This window comes from Labrus bergylta, chromosome 16 (assembly GCF_963930695.1).
Source record: "Labrus bergylta chromosome 16, fLabBer1.1, whole genome shotgun sequence".
Lineage (NCBI taxonomy): Eukaryota > Metazoa > Chordata > Actinopteri > Labriformes > Labridae > Labrus > Labrus bergylta.
Window position 1 is genome coordinate 315,687 of NC_089210.1, and position 20,116 is coordinate 335,802.

Sequence of the window (20,116 nt, forward strand, 5' to 3'; positions counted from 1 at the left end):
TGTGTGTAGATGTAACATAATGTAACATGGTGTGTGTAGATGTAGCATGGTGTGTGTAGATGTAACATGATGTGTGTAGATGTAACATGGTGTGTGTAGATGTAACATGGTGTGTGTAAATGTCACATGGTGTGTGTAGATGTAACATGTGTGTAGATGTAACATGGTATGTGTAGATGTAGCATGGTGTGTGTAGATGTAACATGGTGTGTGTAGATGTAGCATGGTGTGTGTAGATGTAGCATGGTGTGTGTAGATGTAACATGGTGTGTGTAGATGTAACATGGTGTGTGTAGATGTTGCATGGTGTGTGTAGATGTAACATGGTGTGTGTAGATGTAACATGTGTGTAGATGTAACATGGTATGTGTAGATGTAACATGGTGTGTGTAGATGTAACATGGTGTGTGTAGATGTAACATGGAATGTGTAGATGTAGCATGGTGTGTGTAGATGTAACATGGTGTGTGTAGATGTAACATGGTGTGTGTAGATGTAACATGGTGTGTGTAGATGTAACATGTGTGTAGATGTAACATGGTATGTGTAGATGTAACATGGTGTGTGTAGATGTAACATGGTGTGTGTAGATGTAACATGGTATGTGTAGATGTAGCATGGTGTGTGTAGATGTAACATGGTGTGTGTAGATGTAACATGGTATGTGTAGATGTAGCATGGTGTGTGTAGATGTAACATGGTATGTGTAGATGTAGCATGATGTGTGTAGATGTAGCATGGTGTGTGTAGATGTAACATGTGTGTAGATGTAACATGGTGTGTGTAAATGTCACATGGTGTGTGTAGATGTAACATGTGTGTAGATGTAACATGGTATGCGTAGATGTAACATGGTGTGTGTAGATGTTGCATGGTGTGTGTAGATGTAACATCGTGTGTGTAGATGTAACATGGTGTGTGTAGATGTGTGTAGATGTAACATGATGTAACATGGTGTGTGTAGATGCAGCATGGTGTGTGTAGATGTAACATGGTGTGTGTAGATGTAGCATGATGTGTTTAGATGTAGCATGGAATGTGTAGATGTAGCATGGTGTGTGTAGATGTAACATGGTGTGTGTAGATGTAACATGGTGTGTGTAGATGTAACATGGTGTGTGTAGATGTAACATGTGTGTAGATGTAACATGGTATGTGTAGATGTAACATGGTGTGTGTAGATGTAACATGGTGTGTGTAGATGTAACATGGTATGTGTAGATGTAGCATGGTGTGTGTAGATGTAACATGGTGTGTGTAGATGTAACATGGTATGTGTAGATGTAGCATGGTGTGTGTAGATGTAACATGGTATGTGTAGATGTAGCATGATGTGTGTAGATGTAGCATGGTGTGTGTAGATGTAACATGGTGTGTGTAGATGTAACATGTGTGTAGATGTAACATGGTGTGTGTAGATGTAACATGGTGTGTGTAGATGTAACATGGTATGTGTAGATGTAACATGGTGTGTGTAGATGTAACATGGTGTGTGTAGATGTAACATGGTGTGTGTAGATGTAACATGTGTGTAGATGTAACATGGTATGTGTAGATGTAACATGGTGTGTGTAGATGTAACATGGTGTGTGTAGATGTCACATGTTGTGTGTAGAGGTAACATAATGTAACATGGTGTGTGTAGATATAGCATGATGTGTGTAAATGTTACATGGTGTGTGTAGATGTCACATGTTGTGTGTAGATGTAACATAATGTAACATGGTGTGTGTAGATGAGATGAGATGAGATGAGATTCAACTTTATTGTCATTACACATATACAAGTATAGAGTAACGAAATGAGGTTTGGCATCTCACCAGAAGTGCAAATAAGCAGAAAGATGTAGCAGATGTAGCATGGTGTGTGTAGATGTAACATGATGTGTGTAGATGTAACATGGTGTGTGTAGATGTCACATGGTGTGTGTAGATGTTGCATGGTGTGTGTAGATGTAACATGGTGTGTGTAGATGTAGCATGGTGTGTGTAGATGTAGCATGGTGTGTGTAGATGTAACATGGTGTGTGTAGATGTCACATGGTGTGTGTAGATGTTGCATGGTGTGTGTAGATGTAACATGGTGTGTGTAGATGTAACATGTGTGTAGATGTAACATGGTATGTGTATATGTAACATGGTGTGTGTAGATGTAACATGGTATGTGTAGATGTAACATGTGTGTAGATGTAACATGTGTGTAGATGTAACATGGTATGTGTAGATGTAACATGTGTGTAGATGTAACATGGTATGTGTAGATGTAGCATGGTGTGTGTAGATGTAACATGGTGTGTGTAGATGTAGCATGGTGTATGTAGATGTAACATGGTGTGTGTAGATGTTGCATGGTGTGTGTAGATGTAACATGGTGTGTGTAAATGTCACATGGTGTGTGTAGATGTAACATGTGTGTAGATGTAACATGGTATGTGTAGATGTAACATGGTGTGTGTAGATGTAACATGGTGTGTGTAGATGTAACATGGTATGTGTAGATGTAGCATGGTGTGTGTAGATGTAACATGGTGTGTGTAGATGTAACATGGTATGTGTAGATGTAGCATGGTGTGTGTAGATGTAACATGGTATGTGTAGATGTAGCATGATGTGTGTAGATGTAGCATGGTGTGTGTAGATGTAACATGTGTGTAGATGTAACATGGTGTGTGTAAATGTCACATGGTGTGTGTAGATGTAACATGTGTGTAGATGTAACATGGTATGCGTAGATGTAACATGGTGTGTGTAGATGTTGCATGGTGTGTGTAGATGTAACATCGTGTGTGTAGATGTAACATGGTGTGTGTAGATGTGTGTAGATGTAACATGATGTAACATGGTGTGTGTAGATGCAGCATGGTGTGTGTAGATGTAACATGGTGTGTGTAGATGTAGCATGATGTGTGTAGATGTAGCATGGAATGTGTAGATGTAGCATGGTGTGTGTAGATGTAACATGGTGTGTGTAGATGTAACATGGTGTGTGTAGATGTAACATGGTGTGTGTAGATGTAACATGTGTGTAGATGTAACATGGTATGTGTAGATGTAACATGGTGTGTGTAGATGTAACATGGTGTGTGTAGATGTAACATGGTATGTGTAGATGTAGCATGGTGTGTGTAGATGTAACATGGTGTGTGTAGATGTAACATGGTATGTGTAGATGTAGCATGGTGTGTGTAGATGTAACATGGTATGTGTAGATGTAGCATGATGTGTGTAGATGTAGCATGGTGTGTGTAGATGTAACATGGTGTGTGTAGATGTAACATGTGTGTAGATGTAACATGGTGTGTGTAGATGTAACATGGTGTGTGTAGATGTAACATGGTATGTGTAGATGTAACATGGTGTGTGTAGATGTAACATGGTGTGTGTAGATGTAACATGGTGTGTGTAGATGTAACATGTGTGTAGATGTAACATGGTATGTGTAGATGTAACATGGTGTGTGTAGATGTAACATGGTGTGTGTAGATGTCACATGTTGTGTGTAGAGGTAACATAATGTAACATGGTGTGTGTAGATATAGCATGATGTGTGTAAATGTTACATGGTGTGTGTAGATGTCACATGTTGTGTGTAGATGTAACATAATGTAACATGGTGTGTGTAGATGAGATGAGATGAGATGAGATTCAACTTTATTGTCATTACACATATACAAGTATAGAGTAACGAAATGAGGTTTGGCATCTCACCAGAAGTGCAAATAAGCAGAAAGATGTAGCAGATGTAGCATGGTGTGTGTAGATGTAACATGATGTGTGTAGATGTAACATGGTGTGTGTAGATGTCACATGGTGTGTGTAGATGTTGCATGGTGTGTGTAGATGTAACATGGTGTGTGTAGATGTAGCATGGTGTGTGTAGATGTAGCATGGTGTGTGTAGATGTAACATGGTGTGTGTAGATGTCACATGGTGTGTGTAGATGTTGCATGGTGTGTGTAGATGTAACATGGTGTGTGTAGATGTAACATGTGTGTAGATGTAACATGGTATGTGTATATGTAACATGGTGTGTGTAGATGTAACATGGTATGTGTAGATGTAACATGTGTGTAGATGGAACATGTGTGTAGATGTAACATGGTATGTGTAGATGTAACATGTGTGTAGATGTAACATGGTATGTGTAGATGTAGCATGGTGTGTGTAGATGTAACATGGTGTGTGTAGATGTAGCATGGTGTGTGTAGATGTAACATGGTGTGTGTAGATGTTGCATGGTGTGTGTAGATGTAACATGGTGTGTGTAAATGTCACATGGTGTGTGTAGATGTAACATGTGTGTAGATGTAACATGGTATGCGTAGATGTAACATGGTGTGTGTAGATGTTGCATGGTGTGTGTAGATGTAACATCGTGTGTGTAGATGTAACATGGTGTGTGTAGATGTGTGTAGATGTAACATGATGTAACATGGTGTGTGTAGATGCAGCATGGTGTGTGTAGATGTAACATGGTGTGTGTAGATGTAGCATGATGTGTGTAGATGTAGCATGGTGTGTGTAGATATAACATGGTGTGTGTAGATGTTGCATGGTGTGTGTAGATGTAGCATGGTGTGTGTAGATGTAACATGGTGTGTGTAGATGTGTGTAGAAGTAGCATGGTGTGTGTAGATGTTGCATGGTGTGTGTAGATGTGACATGGTGTGTGTAGATGTAAAATGATGTGTGTAGATGTAGCATGGTGTGTAGATGTAACATGGTGTGTAGATGTAACATGGTGTGTAGATGTAACATGATGTAACATGATGTGTGTAGGTGTAGCATGGTGTGTAGCTGTCACATGGTGTATGTAGATGTAACATGATGTGTGTAGGTGTAGCATGGTGTATGTAGATGTAAAATGATGTGTGTAGATGTAGCATGGTGTGTAGATGTAACATGGTGTGTAGATGTAACATGATGTGTGTAGCTGTAACATGGTGTATGTAGATGTAAAATGATGTGTGTAGATGTAGCATGGTGTGTAGATGTAACATGGTGTGTAGATGTAACATGGTGTGTAGATGTAACATGATGTAACATGATGTGTGTAGGTGTAGCATGGTGTGTAGCTGTAACATGGTGTGTGTAGATGTAACATGGTGTGTGTAGATGTAACATGGTGTGTAGATGTAACATGATGTGTGTAGATGTCACATGGTGTGTAGATGTAACATGATGTGTGTAGATGTCACATGGTGTGTGTAGATGTAACATGGTGTGTGTAGATGTAACATGATGTAACATGATGTGTGTAGATGTTGCATGGTGTGTAGATGTAACATGATGTAACATGGTGTGTGTAGATGTAACATGATGTAACATGGTGTGTGTAGGTGTAGCATGGTGTGTAGATGTAACATGGTGTGTGTAGATGTAACATGATGTGTGTAGGTGTAGCACGTGTGTGTAGATGTAACATGGTGTGTGTAGATGTACCATGATGTGTGTAGATGTAACATGGTGTGTGTAGATGTCTGTGTAGATGTCTGTAGATGTAGGGTGTGTATAGATGTGTGTAGATGTAGGGTGTGTGTAGATGTGTGTAGATGTGTGTAGATGTAGGGTGTGTGTAGATGCGTGTAGATGTGTGTAGATGTAGGGGATGTGTGTAGATGTGTGTATTTTCATGAACAGTTAAAGATTAAAGTTCAGATATTCTACAGGTAACTCGCTCTCTCTCTGGCTCACCTGGGACCCTTACCCCAATACATCCCATCCCCTGCTGCAACTGCCCCTCCCCCCTCATATCAGTTTCCTTTAGATGTCCCATCTTCAACACAACTGAAGTAACTAGAATCCTTCCTTAGCACAAAGAACTATTTATTTAGGCTCCAACACACATACACACACACATACACACGCAGCAGTAACTCAGAGAAAGAGAAGCTGAACATTAAAGTAAAGGAACTGATCACAAAGGCAGGAGGACGTTTTTAAGTGTGACACAGCTGCTGGGGGGGGGGGGGCTGACACACCTGACGCACAGGTGCACACAGGATGAGAGAGAGAGAGAGAGAGAGAGAGGAAGAGAGAGGAAGAGAGACAGAGAGACAGAGAGACATAGAGAGAGACAGAGAGAGAGAGAGAGAGAGACAGAGAGAGAGACAGAGAGAGAGAGAGAGACAGAGAGAGAGAGAGAGAGAGAGAGAGACAGAGAGACATAGAGAGAGAGAGAGAGAGACAGAGAGAGAGAGAGAGAGAGAGAGACAGAGAGAGAGAGAGACAGAGAGAGAGACAGAGAGAGACAGAGAGAGAGAGAGAGAGAGAGACAGAGAGAGACAGAGAGAGAGAGAGAGAGAGAGAGACAGAGAGAGAGAGAGACAGAGAGACAGAGAGAGAGAGAGAGAGAGACAGAGAGAGAGAGAGAGAGAGAGACAGAGAGAGAGAGAGACAGAGAGACATAGAGAGAGACAGAGAGAGAGACAGAGAGAGACAGAGAGAGAGACAGAGAGAGAGACAGAGAGAGAGAGAGACAAGAGAGAGAGAGAGAGAGAGAGAGACAGAGAGAGAGAGAGACAGAGAGAGACAGAGAGAGAGAGAGAGAGAGACAGAGAGAGAGACAGAGAGAGAGAGAGACAGAGAGCGAGAGAGAGAGAGACAGAGAGAGAGACAGAGAGAGACAGAGAGAGAGAGAGACAGACAGAGAGAGAGAGAGAGACAGAGAGAGAGACAGAGAGAGAGAGAGAGACAGAGAGAGAGACAGAGAGAGAGAGAGACAGAGAGCGAGAGAGAGAGAGACTGAGAGAGAGACAGAGGGAGAGAGAGAGGGAGGGAGAGAGAGAGAGAGAGAGGGAGAGAGAGAGCTTGAAACTGATGAGACAGCGTGCAGAGAGCTGCTCCACAGCTTTGATGTTCTCCTGTTTCAAATCAACAACAACAACAACCACAACAACAACAACATCAACAACAACAACACCATCAACAACAACAACATCAACAATTACAACAACATCAACAACAACATCAACAATTACAACAACAACAACAACAACAACAACAACAACAACATCAACAACAGCAACAACAACATCAACAACAACAACATCAACAACAATTACAACAACAATAACAACAACAACAACATCAACAAAAAACAACAACAACAACATACAATCTGTTCCTGCACAACTAAAAGTCTCTTTGAAATTCAGGGTGTCTACAGGGTCTACAGGGTGTCAGGGTCTGCAGGGTGTAAGAGTCTACAGGGTGTCAGGGTCTACAGGGTCTGCAGGGTGTCAGGGTCTACATGGTCTACAGGGTCTACAGGGTCTGCAGGGTGTCAGGGTCTACAGGGTGTCAGGGTCTACAGGGTGTCAGGGTCTACAGGGTCTGCAGGGTGTCAGGGTCTACAGGGTGTCAGGGTCTACAGGGTCTGCAGGGTGTCAGGGTCTACAGGGTCTACAGGGTTGACAGGGTCTACAGGGTCTGCAGGGTGTCAGGCTCTGCAGGGTTTCAGGGCCTGCAGGGTGTCAGTGTCTGCAGAGTCTACAGGGTCCACAGGGTCTGCAGGGTGTCAGGGTCTGCAGTGTGTCAGGGTCTGCAGGGTGTCAGGGTCTACAGTGTGTCAGGGTCTACAGGGTCTGCAGGGTGTCAGGGTCTGCAGGGTGTCAGGGTCTACAGGGTCTACAGGGTCCACAGGGTTGACAGGGTCTACAGGGTTGACAGGGTCTACAGGGTCTGCAGGGTGTCAGGGTCTACAGGGTCCACAGGGTCTGCAGGGTGTCAGGGTCTACAGTGTGTCAGGGTCTACAGGGTCTGCAGGGTGTCAGGGTCTACAGGGTGTCAGGGTCTACAAGGTGTTAGGGTCTACAGGGTCTACAGGGTGTCAGGGTCTACAGGGTCTACAGGGTCTGCAGGGTGTCAGGGTCCACAGGGTGTCAGGGTCTACAGGGTCTGCAGGGTGTCAGGGTCTACAGGGTGTCAGGGTCTACAGGGTGTTAGGGTCTACAGGGTCTACAGGGTGTCAGGGTCTACAGGGTCTACAGGGTCTGCAGGGTGTCAGGGTCTACAAGGTCTACAGGGTCTGCAGGGTGTCAGTGTCTGCAGGGTCTACAGGGTCTACAGGGTCTACAGGGTCTGTAGGGTGTCAGGGTCTACAGGGTGTCAGGTTCTACAGGGTCTGCAGAGTGTCAGGGTCTACAGGGTCTACAGGGTTGACAGGGTCTACAGGGTCTGCAGGGTGTCAGTGTCTGCAGGGTCTACAGGGTCTACAGGGTCTGCAGGGTGTCAGGGTCTACAGGGTCTGCAGGGTGTCAGGGTCTACAGTGTGTCAGGGTCTGCAGGGTGTCAGGGTCTACAGGGTCTGCAGGGTGTCAGGGTCTACAGGATCTACAGGGTCTGCAGGGTGTCAGGGTCTACAGGGTCTACAAGGTCTACAGGGTCTGCAGGGTGTCAGGGTCTATAGTGTGTCAGGGTCTACAGGGTCTACAGGGTCTGCAGGGTGTCAGGGTCTACAGGGTCTACAGGGTCTGCAGGGTGTCAGGGTCTACAGGGTGTCAGGGTCTGCAGGGTGTCAGGGTCTACAGGATCTACAGGGTCTGCAGGGTGTCAGGGTCTACAAGGTCTACAGGGTCTGCAGGGTGTCAGGGTCTACAGTGTGTCAGGGTCTACAGGGTCTGCAGGGTGTCAGGGTCTACAGGGTGTCAGGGTCTACAGGGTCTGCAGGGTGTCAGGGTCTACAGGATCTACAGGGTCTGCAGGGTGTCAGGGTCTACAGGGTCTACAGGGTCTGCAGGGTGTCAGTGTCTGCAGGATGTCAGGGTCTACAGGGTGTCAGTGTCTGCAGGGTCTACAGGGTCTGCAGGGTGTCAAGGTCTACAGGGTCCACAGGGTCCACAGGGTCTGCAGGGTGTCAGGGTCTACAGGGTCTACAGGGTGTCAGGGTCTACAGGGTCTACAGGGTCCACAGGGTCTGCAGGGTGTCAGGGTCTACTGGGTCTACAGGGTCTGCAGGATGTCAGGGTCTACTGGGTCTACAGCGTCTACTGGGTCTGCAGGGTGTCAGGGTCTACAGGGTTGACAGGGTCTACAGGGTCTGCAGGGTGTCAGGCTCTGCAGGGTTTCAGGGTCTACTGGGTCTGCAGGGTCTACAGTATGAACAGTTTCATCAACCTGCATCATGATAGTTTTAGTGGTTTCGTACTCAGACTGAGGCGAGCGTCGACCTTCAGTAGAAACAAAGGATCATTGATGTGAGAGCACAGCGTGTTCCCGTCCTCTCAGATCACCACTCTGATAGGAAGAAAAGGATGTGATGCCTCCGAGCGTGTTCTCTGATGGTTAAATATCACACGCTCACACGCATGTCAGGAGACCAGCAGGTGCAGGGGGGTCTGATTAAGACCTGGTCCTCATTAAGATCCTGCAGGGAGCCTCACTGGAGGTCTAATGATGTAAACACCAAAACATCGTTAGAGAAGGTGAGACGAGTCAGAACCATCAGGACAGATCCAGAGTCACCTACAGAACAGAGGGTGGGGGAGAGAGAGAGAGAGAGGGAGAGAGAGAGCGGGCGAGAGAGAGAGAGGGGGGAGGGAGAGACAGAGAGAGAGGGTGAGAGAGAGAGAGAGGGTGGAGGGAGAGAGAGGGAGGGTGAGTGAGAGAGAGAGGGGGGAGGGAGAGAGAGAGAGGGTGAGTGAGAGAGAGAGGGGGGAGGGAGAGAGAGAGAGAGGGTGAGTGAGAGAGAGAGGGTGAGTGAGAGAGAGAGGGGGGAGGGGGAGAGAGAGAGAGAGAAAGGGAGGAGAGAGCAGCTTCTCTTCAGCCAATCAGAGCTCTCGGAGCCTGACTGTGTGCTGTTCCTTTAAGATTTGTCCTCCCCCCGGTCTCTCTCTCTCTCTCTCTCTCTCTGTTTTTTTTTCTCCTCTCGGGCTCGTACAAGGAGCTCTTTAAGTCCCGGTCCCGGCACACAGAGCCTGCATTCATACCCGGGCAGAGAGCGAGCGCGGGGGCTGGGGAGCGAGCGTCACTTTGGAAACTCACGGATCCTCGTGCTAAACCGGCGACCTCCTTTTCTCAGTTCTGAAGTAAGACGACCTCTGACTCTCACACTTTATCTTTCATCCTTTTCCTCTGTTATGATTCTTCACTGCTCGGGTTTCTTAGAGACTCACTTACCCACCTGTTGGCTCTGATTAATCGATTAATCGTGGAGAAATCAAACTGCGTTGTGCATCTTTAAGAAAGTGGATGAGACATCTTTTAATAACAGTGATGATCATTTAGCTGACAATGCGGTCCAGATGTAGTTTCTGAGTTTTATTTTGAAATGATTGGTGGTTATTTGTCCTGAAGTCCTCTGACATCTTCTGCCTTAAGATTTTTATTTTTTTTAACGTCACTGAAACTTTGTCTGCGGGAGAAGAGATGTGTGTGTGTGTGTGTGTGTGTGTGTGTGTGTGTGTGTGTGTGTGTGTGTGTGTGTGTGTGTGTGTGTGTGTGTGTGTGTGTGTGTGTGTGTGTGTGTGTGTGTGTGTCTCGGACAGATGGTGAGGCTTTACTTTATCTTAACGTTCATTAAAAGCTGCTTTAAAGGAGTCTCACATGATGCTTCATCATCTGAATCAAAGTATTCTGCAGGTTCAAATCAATCAGCTGAAGCCCCGGATGAACAGGTAAAGGCTGTGAGGTCAGCGTTATCATGTGCGTGAAGTTTGAGACTTGTTGATTTCATGCACAAAACAAACACACACATGATCTGCTCTGTTCAACAGGCTGTGTCTCAGTGTGACATTCAGAGTTTCTGTTTATCTAAGAGCATAAAGCCGAGCTGTGTTCTGCTGCAGACTCTCTGCTGACCTCCAACAGGAGAACTCTGACAGCAAAGAGCTACTGAACATACCTGTAAAACAAGACTCAACTGCCCAACAGGGGGCCAGGAGGACTTCTGTTTATGTTGCCGTGGTAACAAACATGTTTTGATATAGTTTTATTCTCTGTCGGGACCCTCACAGTCACTCCCACTCCCCAAACTTTGTGTATCAAAGAACATTTTATTAAAAACCAAAAAGCTTTAGGAGGAAGGCATTTGTTAAGTCCCAAATGATTTCTGTAAATAAATAAATGTCAACGGAGACTTTTCTAGACCCCCCCTCCGGTCTCCCATCAAACCTACTCTCATGACACCTGAGGAGAGAAAAGTTATGTCTTTTCACAAGTTTCCCCAGAGTGAAGTTTTCATTTGTCCTGTTCACATGATGTCCCTCCTCTTCCTCTTCCTGTTCACATGATGTCCCTCCTCTTCCTGTTCATATGATGTCCCTCCTCTTCCTGTTCACATGATGTCCCTCCTCTTCCTGTTCACATGATGTCCCTCCTCTTCCTCTTCCTGTTCACATGATGTCCCTCCTCTTCCTCTTCCTGTTCATATGATGTCCCTCCTCTTCCTGTTCACATGATGTCCCTCCTCTTCCTCTTCCTGTTCACCTGATGTCCCTCCTCTTCCTCTTCCTGTTCACCTGATGTCCCTCCTCTTCCTCTTCCTGTTCATATGATGTCCCTCCTCTTCCTGTTCATATGATGTCCCTCCTCTTCCTGTTCACATGATGTCCCTCCTCTTCCTCTTCCTGTTCACCTGATGTCCCTCCTCTTCCTCTTCCTGTTCACCTGATGTCCCTCCTCTTCCTCTTCCTGTTCATATGATGTCCCTCCTCTTCCTGTTCATATGATGTCCCTCCTCTTCCTGTTCACATGATGTCCCTCCTCTTCCTCTTCCTGTTCACCTGATGTCCCTCCTCTTCCTCTTCCTGTTCACCTGATGTCCCTCCTCTTCCTCTTCCTGTTCACCTGATGTCCCTCCTCTTCCTCTTCCTGTTCATATGATGTCCCTCCTCTTCCTGTTCACATGATGTCCCTCCTCTTCCTGTTCACATGATGTCCCTCCTCTTCCTGTTCATATGATGTCCCTCCTCTTCCTGTTCACATGATGTCCCTCCTCTTCCTCTTCCTGTTCACCTGATGTCCCTCCTCTTCCTCTTCCTGTTCACATGATGTCCCTCCTCTTCCTCTTCCTGTTCATATGATGTCCCTCCTCTTCCTCTTCCTGTTCACATGATGTCCCTCCTCTTCCTGTTCACATGATGTCCCTCCTCTTCCTGTTCACATGATGTCCCTCCTCTTCCTGTTCATATGATGTCCCTCCTCTTCCTGTTCACATGATGTCCCTCCTCTTCCTCTTCACCTGATGTCCCTCCTCTTCCTGTTCACATGATGTCCCTCCTCTTCCTCTTCCTGTTCACATGATGTCCCTCCTCTTCCTGTTCACATGATGTCCCTCCTCTTCCTCTTCCTGTTCACATGATGTCCCTCCTCTTCCTGTTCACCTGATGTCCCTCCTCTTCCTCTTCCTGTTCACCTGATGTCCCTCCTCTTCCTGTTCACATGATGTCCCTCCTCTTCCTGTTCACATGATGTCCCTCCTCTTCCTCTTCACCTGATGTCCCTCCTCTTCCTCTTCCTGTTCACATGATGTCCCTCCTCTTCCTGTTCACATGATGTCCCTCCTCTTCCTGTTCACCTGATGTCCCTCCTCTTCCTCTTCACCTGATGTCCCTCCTCTTCCTGTTCACATGATGTCCCTCCTCTTCCTCTTCCTGTTCACATGATGTCCCTCCTCTTCCTGTTCACATGATGTCCCTCCTCTTCCTCTTCCTGTTCACATGATGTCCCTCCTCTTCCTGTTCACCTGATGTCCCTCCTCTTCCTCTTCCTGTTCACCTGATGTCCCTCCTCTTCCTGTTCACATGATGTCCCTCCTCTTCCTGTTCACCTGATGTCCCTCCTCTTCCTCTTCCTGTTCACATGATGTCCCTCCTCTTCCTGTTCACATGATGTCCCTCCTCTTCCTGTTCACATGATGTCCCTCCTCTTCCTCTTCACCTGATGTCCCTCCTCTTCCTCTTCCTGTTCACATGATGTCCCTCCTCTTCCTGTTCACATGATGTCCCTCCTCTTCCTGTTCACATGATGTCCCTCCTCTTCCTCTTCACCTGATGTCCCTCCTCTTCCTGTTCACATGATGTCCCTCCTCTTCCTCTTCCTGTTCACATGATGTCCCTCCTCTTCCTGTTCACATGATGTCCCTCCTCTTCCTGTTCACATGATGTCCCTCCTCTTCCTCGTCTCTTTCAGGTCTTTGCTGTTGGATTATAAACGTTTGGACTCTTGGAGGACAGAAGGGGAAGTGAGGAGGGAAGTGACACCGGGTGAGTTTGGCGCAGAGCGTTGCGCGTTAGCAGGTAAACTGGGGTCCAAGGTGCGCACTGAGCCGCCTATGATACCAACTACCCGGATGGAAAGAACTTTAATGTGGAATCCTCACAGAGTTTTGCAACGGAGGCTGAGAGTAGAGACAGACTGGCAGTTTATATTATAATTGAGAGGCCAAAGGGACAGATCAGACAGCTGACACTCCGTGCATCTCTGCTGTGAGGATCAGGTGTAAGGACCCCAAAAAGCTAACAAACAGGAGCACCTGGAGGTGTGTGTGTGTGTGTGTGTGAGGGACGATGTCCAGAGAGGAGCACAGCATGTCTGATGAGGAGCTCAGTCCTGGGACGTCTGACGACAGCCGCTCTCTGTCACCGGGTCAGTCCTCCGGGGCCGCCGGCGGGGGGGATTCTCCACTCGGGCGGCAACAGGAGTCTCAGCTCGTCGGTGTTGACGACACGTCGGCCGGTTGCTCCTCGCTGAAATCCGACGATGAGGACGAACGTTTCCCTGCAGGGATCCAGGAGGCGGTGAGCCAGGTGCTCAACTGCTACGACTGGACCCTCGTGCCCATGCCGGTGCGCGTCAACAGCGGGAACAAGAACAAGCCGCACGTGAAGAGACCCATGAACGCCTTTATGGTGTGGGCTCAGGCCGCCCGCAGGAAGCTGGCTGACCAACACCCACACCTGCACAACGCCGAGCTCAGCAAGACCCTGGGCAAGCTGTGGAGGTGAGAGAGACACTGTGTTGATGATGTTCAGACAGTAGGGGGCGCTCACTCACTCAGAGTAATAACCAGGACGCTGATGCCGGTAGAATACACAACGTTAACTCTTCCACTAATCCACTAGTTCACATATACATCTCCCTGTTAAAGCTCCTGTAAGGAACTTGGTTTGTGTTGATTTTGGCGCCCCCTGTGGTCAAATTAGTACATACTGTCTCTTTGCTGATATTGTCCTATGAGACGGGAGTTTGGTAGAATGCATTGTGGGTGCTTTCTGTGCTTCAGCGGGTCAAACATTAAAACATATATAAGAAGTCTTTCTTCTTGTGATTGGTCTGCTGCTCATGAAGAGGCATGAGTAGTAACTTCAGTCTGTTTCATAAACACTCTGAGCAGGAGCTTTAAAGAAAGACTTTCAATCTTTACTGCGTCTGATCACTCTGCCGTCTCTCTCTCACAAACACCTTGAAGTTTAAAACCTAGTTTCCCACAGATCACTCCCACCATTTACTGAGAAGAAGTCAGACAGGTTAAATTCATTAACCTTGTAGGTACTGAGGACTGATTCGATAAAGACTTGACCTTGGGCTCAGGCCTGATTGGTTAATTGGACCAGGAACAGATGAACAGGGAGGCTGAGGAAGGTCGGGGGGTTCTCATGCCAGGGAGCTCAGTCTCATGTTGCAGACAGGATGATTCTTCAACCTTTATGATTTCATTAATGACCAACTGTCAGAACCCAGGCAGGCAGGGCCGTCAGTGCAGCTGTGCAGAAGAAAGTTTTAGAGTTTCTTGAGTCATCTCTTTGAATTAATCAGCAGAAACAGTTAGATTGTAGTCTTTGAATTATCTTCTGTAATCCATCTACCAACATGTCTTGTCTTTGTCCTGAACAAGGCTTCTGAACGAGAGCGACAAGCGTCCGTTCATCGAGGAGGCCGAGCGGCTGAGGAAGCAGCACAAGAAGGACTATCCGGACTACAAGTACCAACCGAGACGCCGCAAGAACGGGAAGCCCGGTTGTGGATCAGGGAGTGAGGCCGATTGCCATTCGGAGGGTGAGGTCAGCCACAGCCAATCCCACTACAAGGGCCTCCAACTGGAAGTGGCCCTGAGTGGGGGGGCTCGGTCCCCCCTGGCAGAGGGGCACCACCATCATGCTGCAGGTGGGCTGCAGGCTCCTCCCACTACCTCTCTGATTGATAACCTGTTTCAATACCCTGGCAACCAAAATAGAAGTCCTTGACAACCAATAATGGATCATTTCTAGTTTCAGTTCCTGTAGAGGAGTGAGGGTCTCTCCAGCTCTACCCTCTTGTCCAAACATTGCCCATGTATTTGTGCAAGGAACTTTTGGATTAATTCCTCCCCAATGCAACTGTCTTCAGAATGAGATGTTGATTTTTTTAAGCTCCAGTACCTTTATTAAACTTATGAAGATTTCATCGTATAAAACCTGTGGTATCAAAAAGTAAAACTCTAATTACATCTGGTTCCATCTCTGCAGGTCACAGCCCTCCCACGCCCCCCACCACACCAAAGACTGAGCCTCAGTCTGTGAAGGTGGGGGATGGTAAACAGGAGGTTTCGGGGAACATGGGTTCCCGAGGTGCGATGGGAGCGGAGGGCGGTTCAGGATCTGCAGGATCTGGAGGATCTGGGAAACCTCACATCGACTTTGGTAACGTGGACATTGGTGAGATGAGCCATGAGGTGATGGCCAACATGGAGCCATTCGATGTCAATGAGTTTGACCAGTACCTGCCCCCCAATGGACACCCGGGGCAGAGTGCCGGGGCAGGAGCAGCTGCCGCGGCATCTCCAGCCTCGCCGTACACCTACGGCATCTCGTCAGCTCTGGCAGCGGCCAGCGGACACTCGGCAGCCTGGCTCTCTAAGCAGCAGCATCACAGCCACACCCCCCCTCTGAACTCAGACCCCTCCAAGGCTCAGATTAAGAGCGAGGTGGGAGGAGGAGCTGGTCACTTCTCAGAGGCTTCCTCAGCCGGTTCCCATGTGACCTACACCCCCCTCAGCCTCCCTCACTACAGCTCCGCCTTCCCCTCTCTGGCCTCCAGGGCTCAGTTTGCTGAATACGCGGACCATCAGGCCTCAGGGTCTTATTACACCCACTCCAGCCAGGCCACCAGCCTGTACTCTGCCTTCTCCTACATGGGACCCTCCCAGAGGCCCCTGTACTCCGCCATCACTGATGGGGCCAGCATCCCACAGCCCCACAGCCCCCCCCACTGGGAGCAGCCCGTCTACACAACACTGTCGCGGCCATGACAGACAACGAGACCAGCGGGCCCTGGTGCAGGTTCAGCCCCCATGTCAGACCCCAGGACCAGCTGCAGCGGCATCAGTGTTGGTGGGATCGGTGGGTATGGCGGTCTGGGCCGGGGGGAGTGGGCCAGCACTGGGAGGGTAGGCTGGGGCGGCAGGAGGGAAGACACTCCATGCTGCTCTCGCCCAGAGGCTGAAGGTCTGACCCAGCTCCAAGACGAGTTTGGATCAGGTTGGTTTTGAAGCGTGGTCGATGATTCGGGGCACAGAGAATAGAATTTAGAGAATGTACTTCTTTGGTGGTCCAGGATAAAACCCCCTCCCACCTCCAGGACTGAGCCTCTGGTGCTCCCAACACATGAAGTGTTCACAAGCGGTTTGGATCAGGTCCCTGAGTGCGTATCAGTTGAGGCTCATTGTGGTCTCCTTCAGTCCCTAAGGGGGCGGTCGAGACAAGGACCTAGGACTGGTACCATACCCGGATTTATACTTTGATATGACTCTTAAAACCAAACAATATGGACCCAAAACCCAACAATCTACTGCAAACTGTCTGATTGTATTCCTTTGTGTAATGTTGAGACAGTTCTGTCTCGTGGTGTAGAATAAGTATTTTAAAATGTGGACGACCTAACAGCGACCAGGTTCCACATGAAGGGTCGGACTGAGACAGAGCTAAAGTCCTTGTTCTTTCACATCTCAGGCAAGAATGACCTTCAGTCGAACACGTCGGTCGTTACTAAGAATAAATCCAGTTTTCAGAGGCACGTGTGTTCACCTGAAACGCCTTTTCTACATAAAATGAAACCTGGTGGAAGAAAACGATGGCGAGGTTTCGTTAGATGTTTCATGTTTCTGAAGTTTCAGGAGAGTTTATACGACATGAAATGAAAAAGATGTTTTTATGATGAATAAATATTTGAGCTTTTTATGAAACGACCAAAGTTTAGAAACCAAAACTCAGAGAAGAAAGGTCCGACTTCCTGACGATGTGTAGCCTTTACTTTGAACTGTCCTCGTTATTTTAATGAGACTCATGTTGACTTTGATGGACCGCTGTCAAAACACTTTTTGTCCTTTTTACGCGACACCACGGATATGTGTGGTAGTCTGTTGTATTTCATGTAAAGACGTGAAGACGAGTTCATATTCTCTCTGGTAGCAGAGTTCATGATATGAACTGTATTCTTACTGTTTTAACTCCAAATATCATATCTACTGAAAGCTGCCTCTTCTTTCTTTTGTTTGAATCATGTTTTTAAAAAGTCTTAAATGTCTTTGGATTGAAGCAGAGAAGAATCTCCTGAAGCTTCTAACAGATCAAATTTAAACCCGGACTAATGTTCAAACACAAAATTAATGAGGGAAGAGCTGAATTCCTCGAGTAGCCACTAGAGACTACAAAAATCCCCCCTCCTCTCTAGAGTGGATGCTCACTCAGGTCACCATGTGGTGGACTCTGAAGCTTCAGTGTTTATCCAGCTCTGCATGGGTCTGTAAACCTTTCTGTGTTCTAACCTCTCTCCATTTTTCAAAAGCATCTCCAATATTGATCCTAGTTTGAGCACGTTTCTGCTCGTGGAGCTTATTAGAAACATGCAGAGGCTTTTTAGGTCGGGTACAATCACTTCTATCTGAACCACTTCTCTTGACCGCTTCCATCGCTGCAACACCTGTTGACCTGATAACTGCTCTCATATCTGACAAACCGAGGGGCGTCCAAAACGGTTCCAGAGCATTCAGGAGCAGAATCTAAAGTTAGAAGGAGGACATACTGGCTGCTGCATTGTTGTCAGAGAAGCCAGCACTTCAACATAGCATGTTTCCTTAATGATCAGATAGTAAGATACCTTTATCATTTACCTCTCTACACATCTCACTAATTGGTCCTTTAAATGTTTACAGTCTGAAAAGTTAAAATGTGCCTTTCACTAAACAACAGCTGCAGCATAAGAAGTAACAGTGTATTTAATGTTTAATCATGTCTGTGCCTTTGAATCTTTTTCTCTTCATATATTCATGTTTCTTTGTGTTCTTATGATATTCTGTATTTCTGACTTGTGACCCCTCGACCCCCCATGAACTGTATTTTATTAAAGCGTCTCATTCTCTAAGAAAGTGAAAAGAAAGTCATTATAAGGTTTGCTTTAGTTTTATATTAACACTGAGATATTCTGCATCCTGATCGGACACCGCTCTGTATGCATGCAGCACGCTTTGTTTAAATCTCCGTCTATATCATTAATCTGCAGGTCATTTAAAGGTTTATCTGTCACGGTGATACGATGTGATCTAAGTCTTTATTTGGAGCTCTTCATCCTGAAGAACACTTGTGACTGTGTCTCTGATGACTAACTAATGTTAAATAAAGCTCTTTGATTTCTGCTGACACACGTCTTCATCCTTTCACTTTAAACGTCTCAGTCTGAGCAATAAGCTGAGAATCTATCTCAGTTTCCTAAAGAATCTTCAGACCGTGCACTTCTCCTCCAGAACACTTTGAGAGTCAAAGCCTGAATTTGCAGGAATATTTTTAGGACATAATGAACGGAAGAAGTGTTTTTATTTATGATAAGAAAAGAGAAAGAAAAGAGTCATGTGATCAGAGAGTGAGGAGACACTCACACTAACTCCTGAATGTTTCAGGAGGATTGCTCCAGATATTCTCCTGAGGTAAGGCGGGATGTAGAAAGAACAAGGTGGAAGTAGCATCAGAGTCCTCCATAGGACTCTATGATGAGAATATGTGTGTTTGTATCAATGAATCTCAATGTGAAGTAAAGAGTGGAGAAGAACATCCTGGAGAACAGGAAACATGCAGCAGCAGGTTGATTAGAGCACGGAGATGGTAGAGGTGGCGTGCAGACAGTCTATGGTCGTGCAGCGATCACAGGTGAATAAAGGTCACCACCCCCTCCCACTGGCCCCTCCCACTGGCTCCAGGTGAATTCTCCTGATTATATCCTGCTGTGTTCTCACATCAGCTCACTCTGACTTTCTGCAGAATAAATACGAGGAGGCTGGAGGAGAAACATTCAGAGGTTTGAGTGATCACATGACGCTCCTCCTCCTCCTATCAGGAGGTTTGAGGAGGGGTGAACATGAAGCTTTATTCTGAGTCCTGCTCAGGTTCAGAGTGTTCTCTCTGGTCTCCATACTTGTATGTTAACTTGTGTGTGACTCTCCACAACGTCCAGACGACCCTAACATGTAGCTCACTGAAGTGTCCAGTCCTGAACCTATCCCTGCAGGGCTCCTGATTGGTTGTGAGTGGTTCTGTGCCTGTGTGTGTGTCTCACCGTGTGTGTGGCGGGTTAAACCGGATTCCTAATTCCATCTTTTTAATCGGCTGTGTGATACTTCGGAAAGACAAAGAGGGCCATTGTAGGGGAAAGGGGGGGGGGGACACAATAACGGAGTATTACCCATAATCGCCTGGCCTGCAGCTCCATCACGACACAAAGAGACTCTCATACTCTCTGCACAGACCCCCCCCCCCCCCCCCCCAACTCTATTTCAGGCCTGAGCTGTGATGACTCTGAAACATTCCCATCGTTAAGAGTGAACCACCTGAGAGGGTCGGGAGTGTCAGACTGAAGAACAGGTAGAAGAGGAACAAACAACAGACACCTGTTCGTTACCATGGCAACAAGACTCATTAAAGAGTCAGGAAATCTCCTGCATACAGTCGATTTAGTCCTCGCTCTCTCTCGCTGCAGCTCGTGGTTAAAAGTTTACCTCTAACATGGGATGACCTCTAACACGGTCTCCAGGCAGGTCATGTACCCTCGAAAACAGGAAATGATGAATATCTGGAGTCTAGGACTTCTGTTTGTGTTGCTATGGTAACAAACCAATATAAACATTGTTTATTGAAGTTTGAAACTCTGCT

At 46.8% G+C, this 20,116-nt stretch overlaps 1 protein-coding gene across 1 annotated transcript; it reads left to right on the top strand.

Annotated features, from left to right (window-relative positions):
• The first annotated feature begins 9,768 nt into the window (after positions 1-9,768).
• On the top strand, positions 9,769-18,613 carry sox10 (SRY-box transcription factor 10). Its single transcript, XM_065964842.1, has 4 exons — positions 9,769-10,027; positions 13,131-13,941; positions 14,836-15,104; positions 15,446-18,613. Exons 2-4 carry the CDS (start codon positions 13,508-13,510, stop codon positions 16,225-16,227), a joined length of 1,485 nt encoding a protein of 494 aa, XP_065820914.1. The 5' UTR covers positions 9,769-10,027; positions 13,131-13,507; the 3' UTR covers positions 16,228-18,613.
• The last annotated feature ends 1,503 nt before the right edge of the window (positions 18,614-20,116 follow it).

Excerpts from the sequence above, each read along its gene's own strand:
- sox10 (XM_065964842.1), top strand. The coding sequence starts at position 13,508 with ATGTCCAGAGAGGAGCACAGCATGTCTGATGAGGAGCTCAGTCCTGGG. Across the intron at positions 13,942-14,835 it reads ACCCTGGGCAAGCTGTGGAG|GCTTCTGAACGAGAGCGACA; the intron begins GTGAGAGAGACA and ends GTCCTGAACAAG. Across the intron at positions 15,105-15,445 it reads GCACCACCATCATGCTGCAG|GTCACAGCCCTCCCACGCCC; the intron begins GTGGGCTGCAGG and ends CCATCTCTGCAG.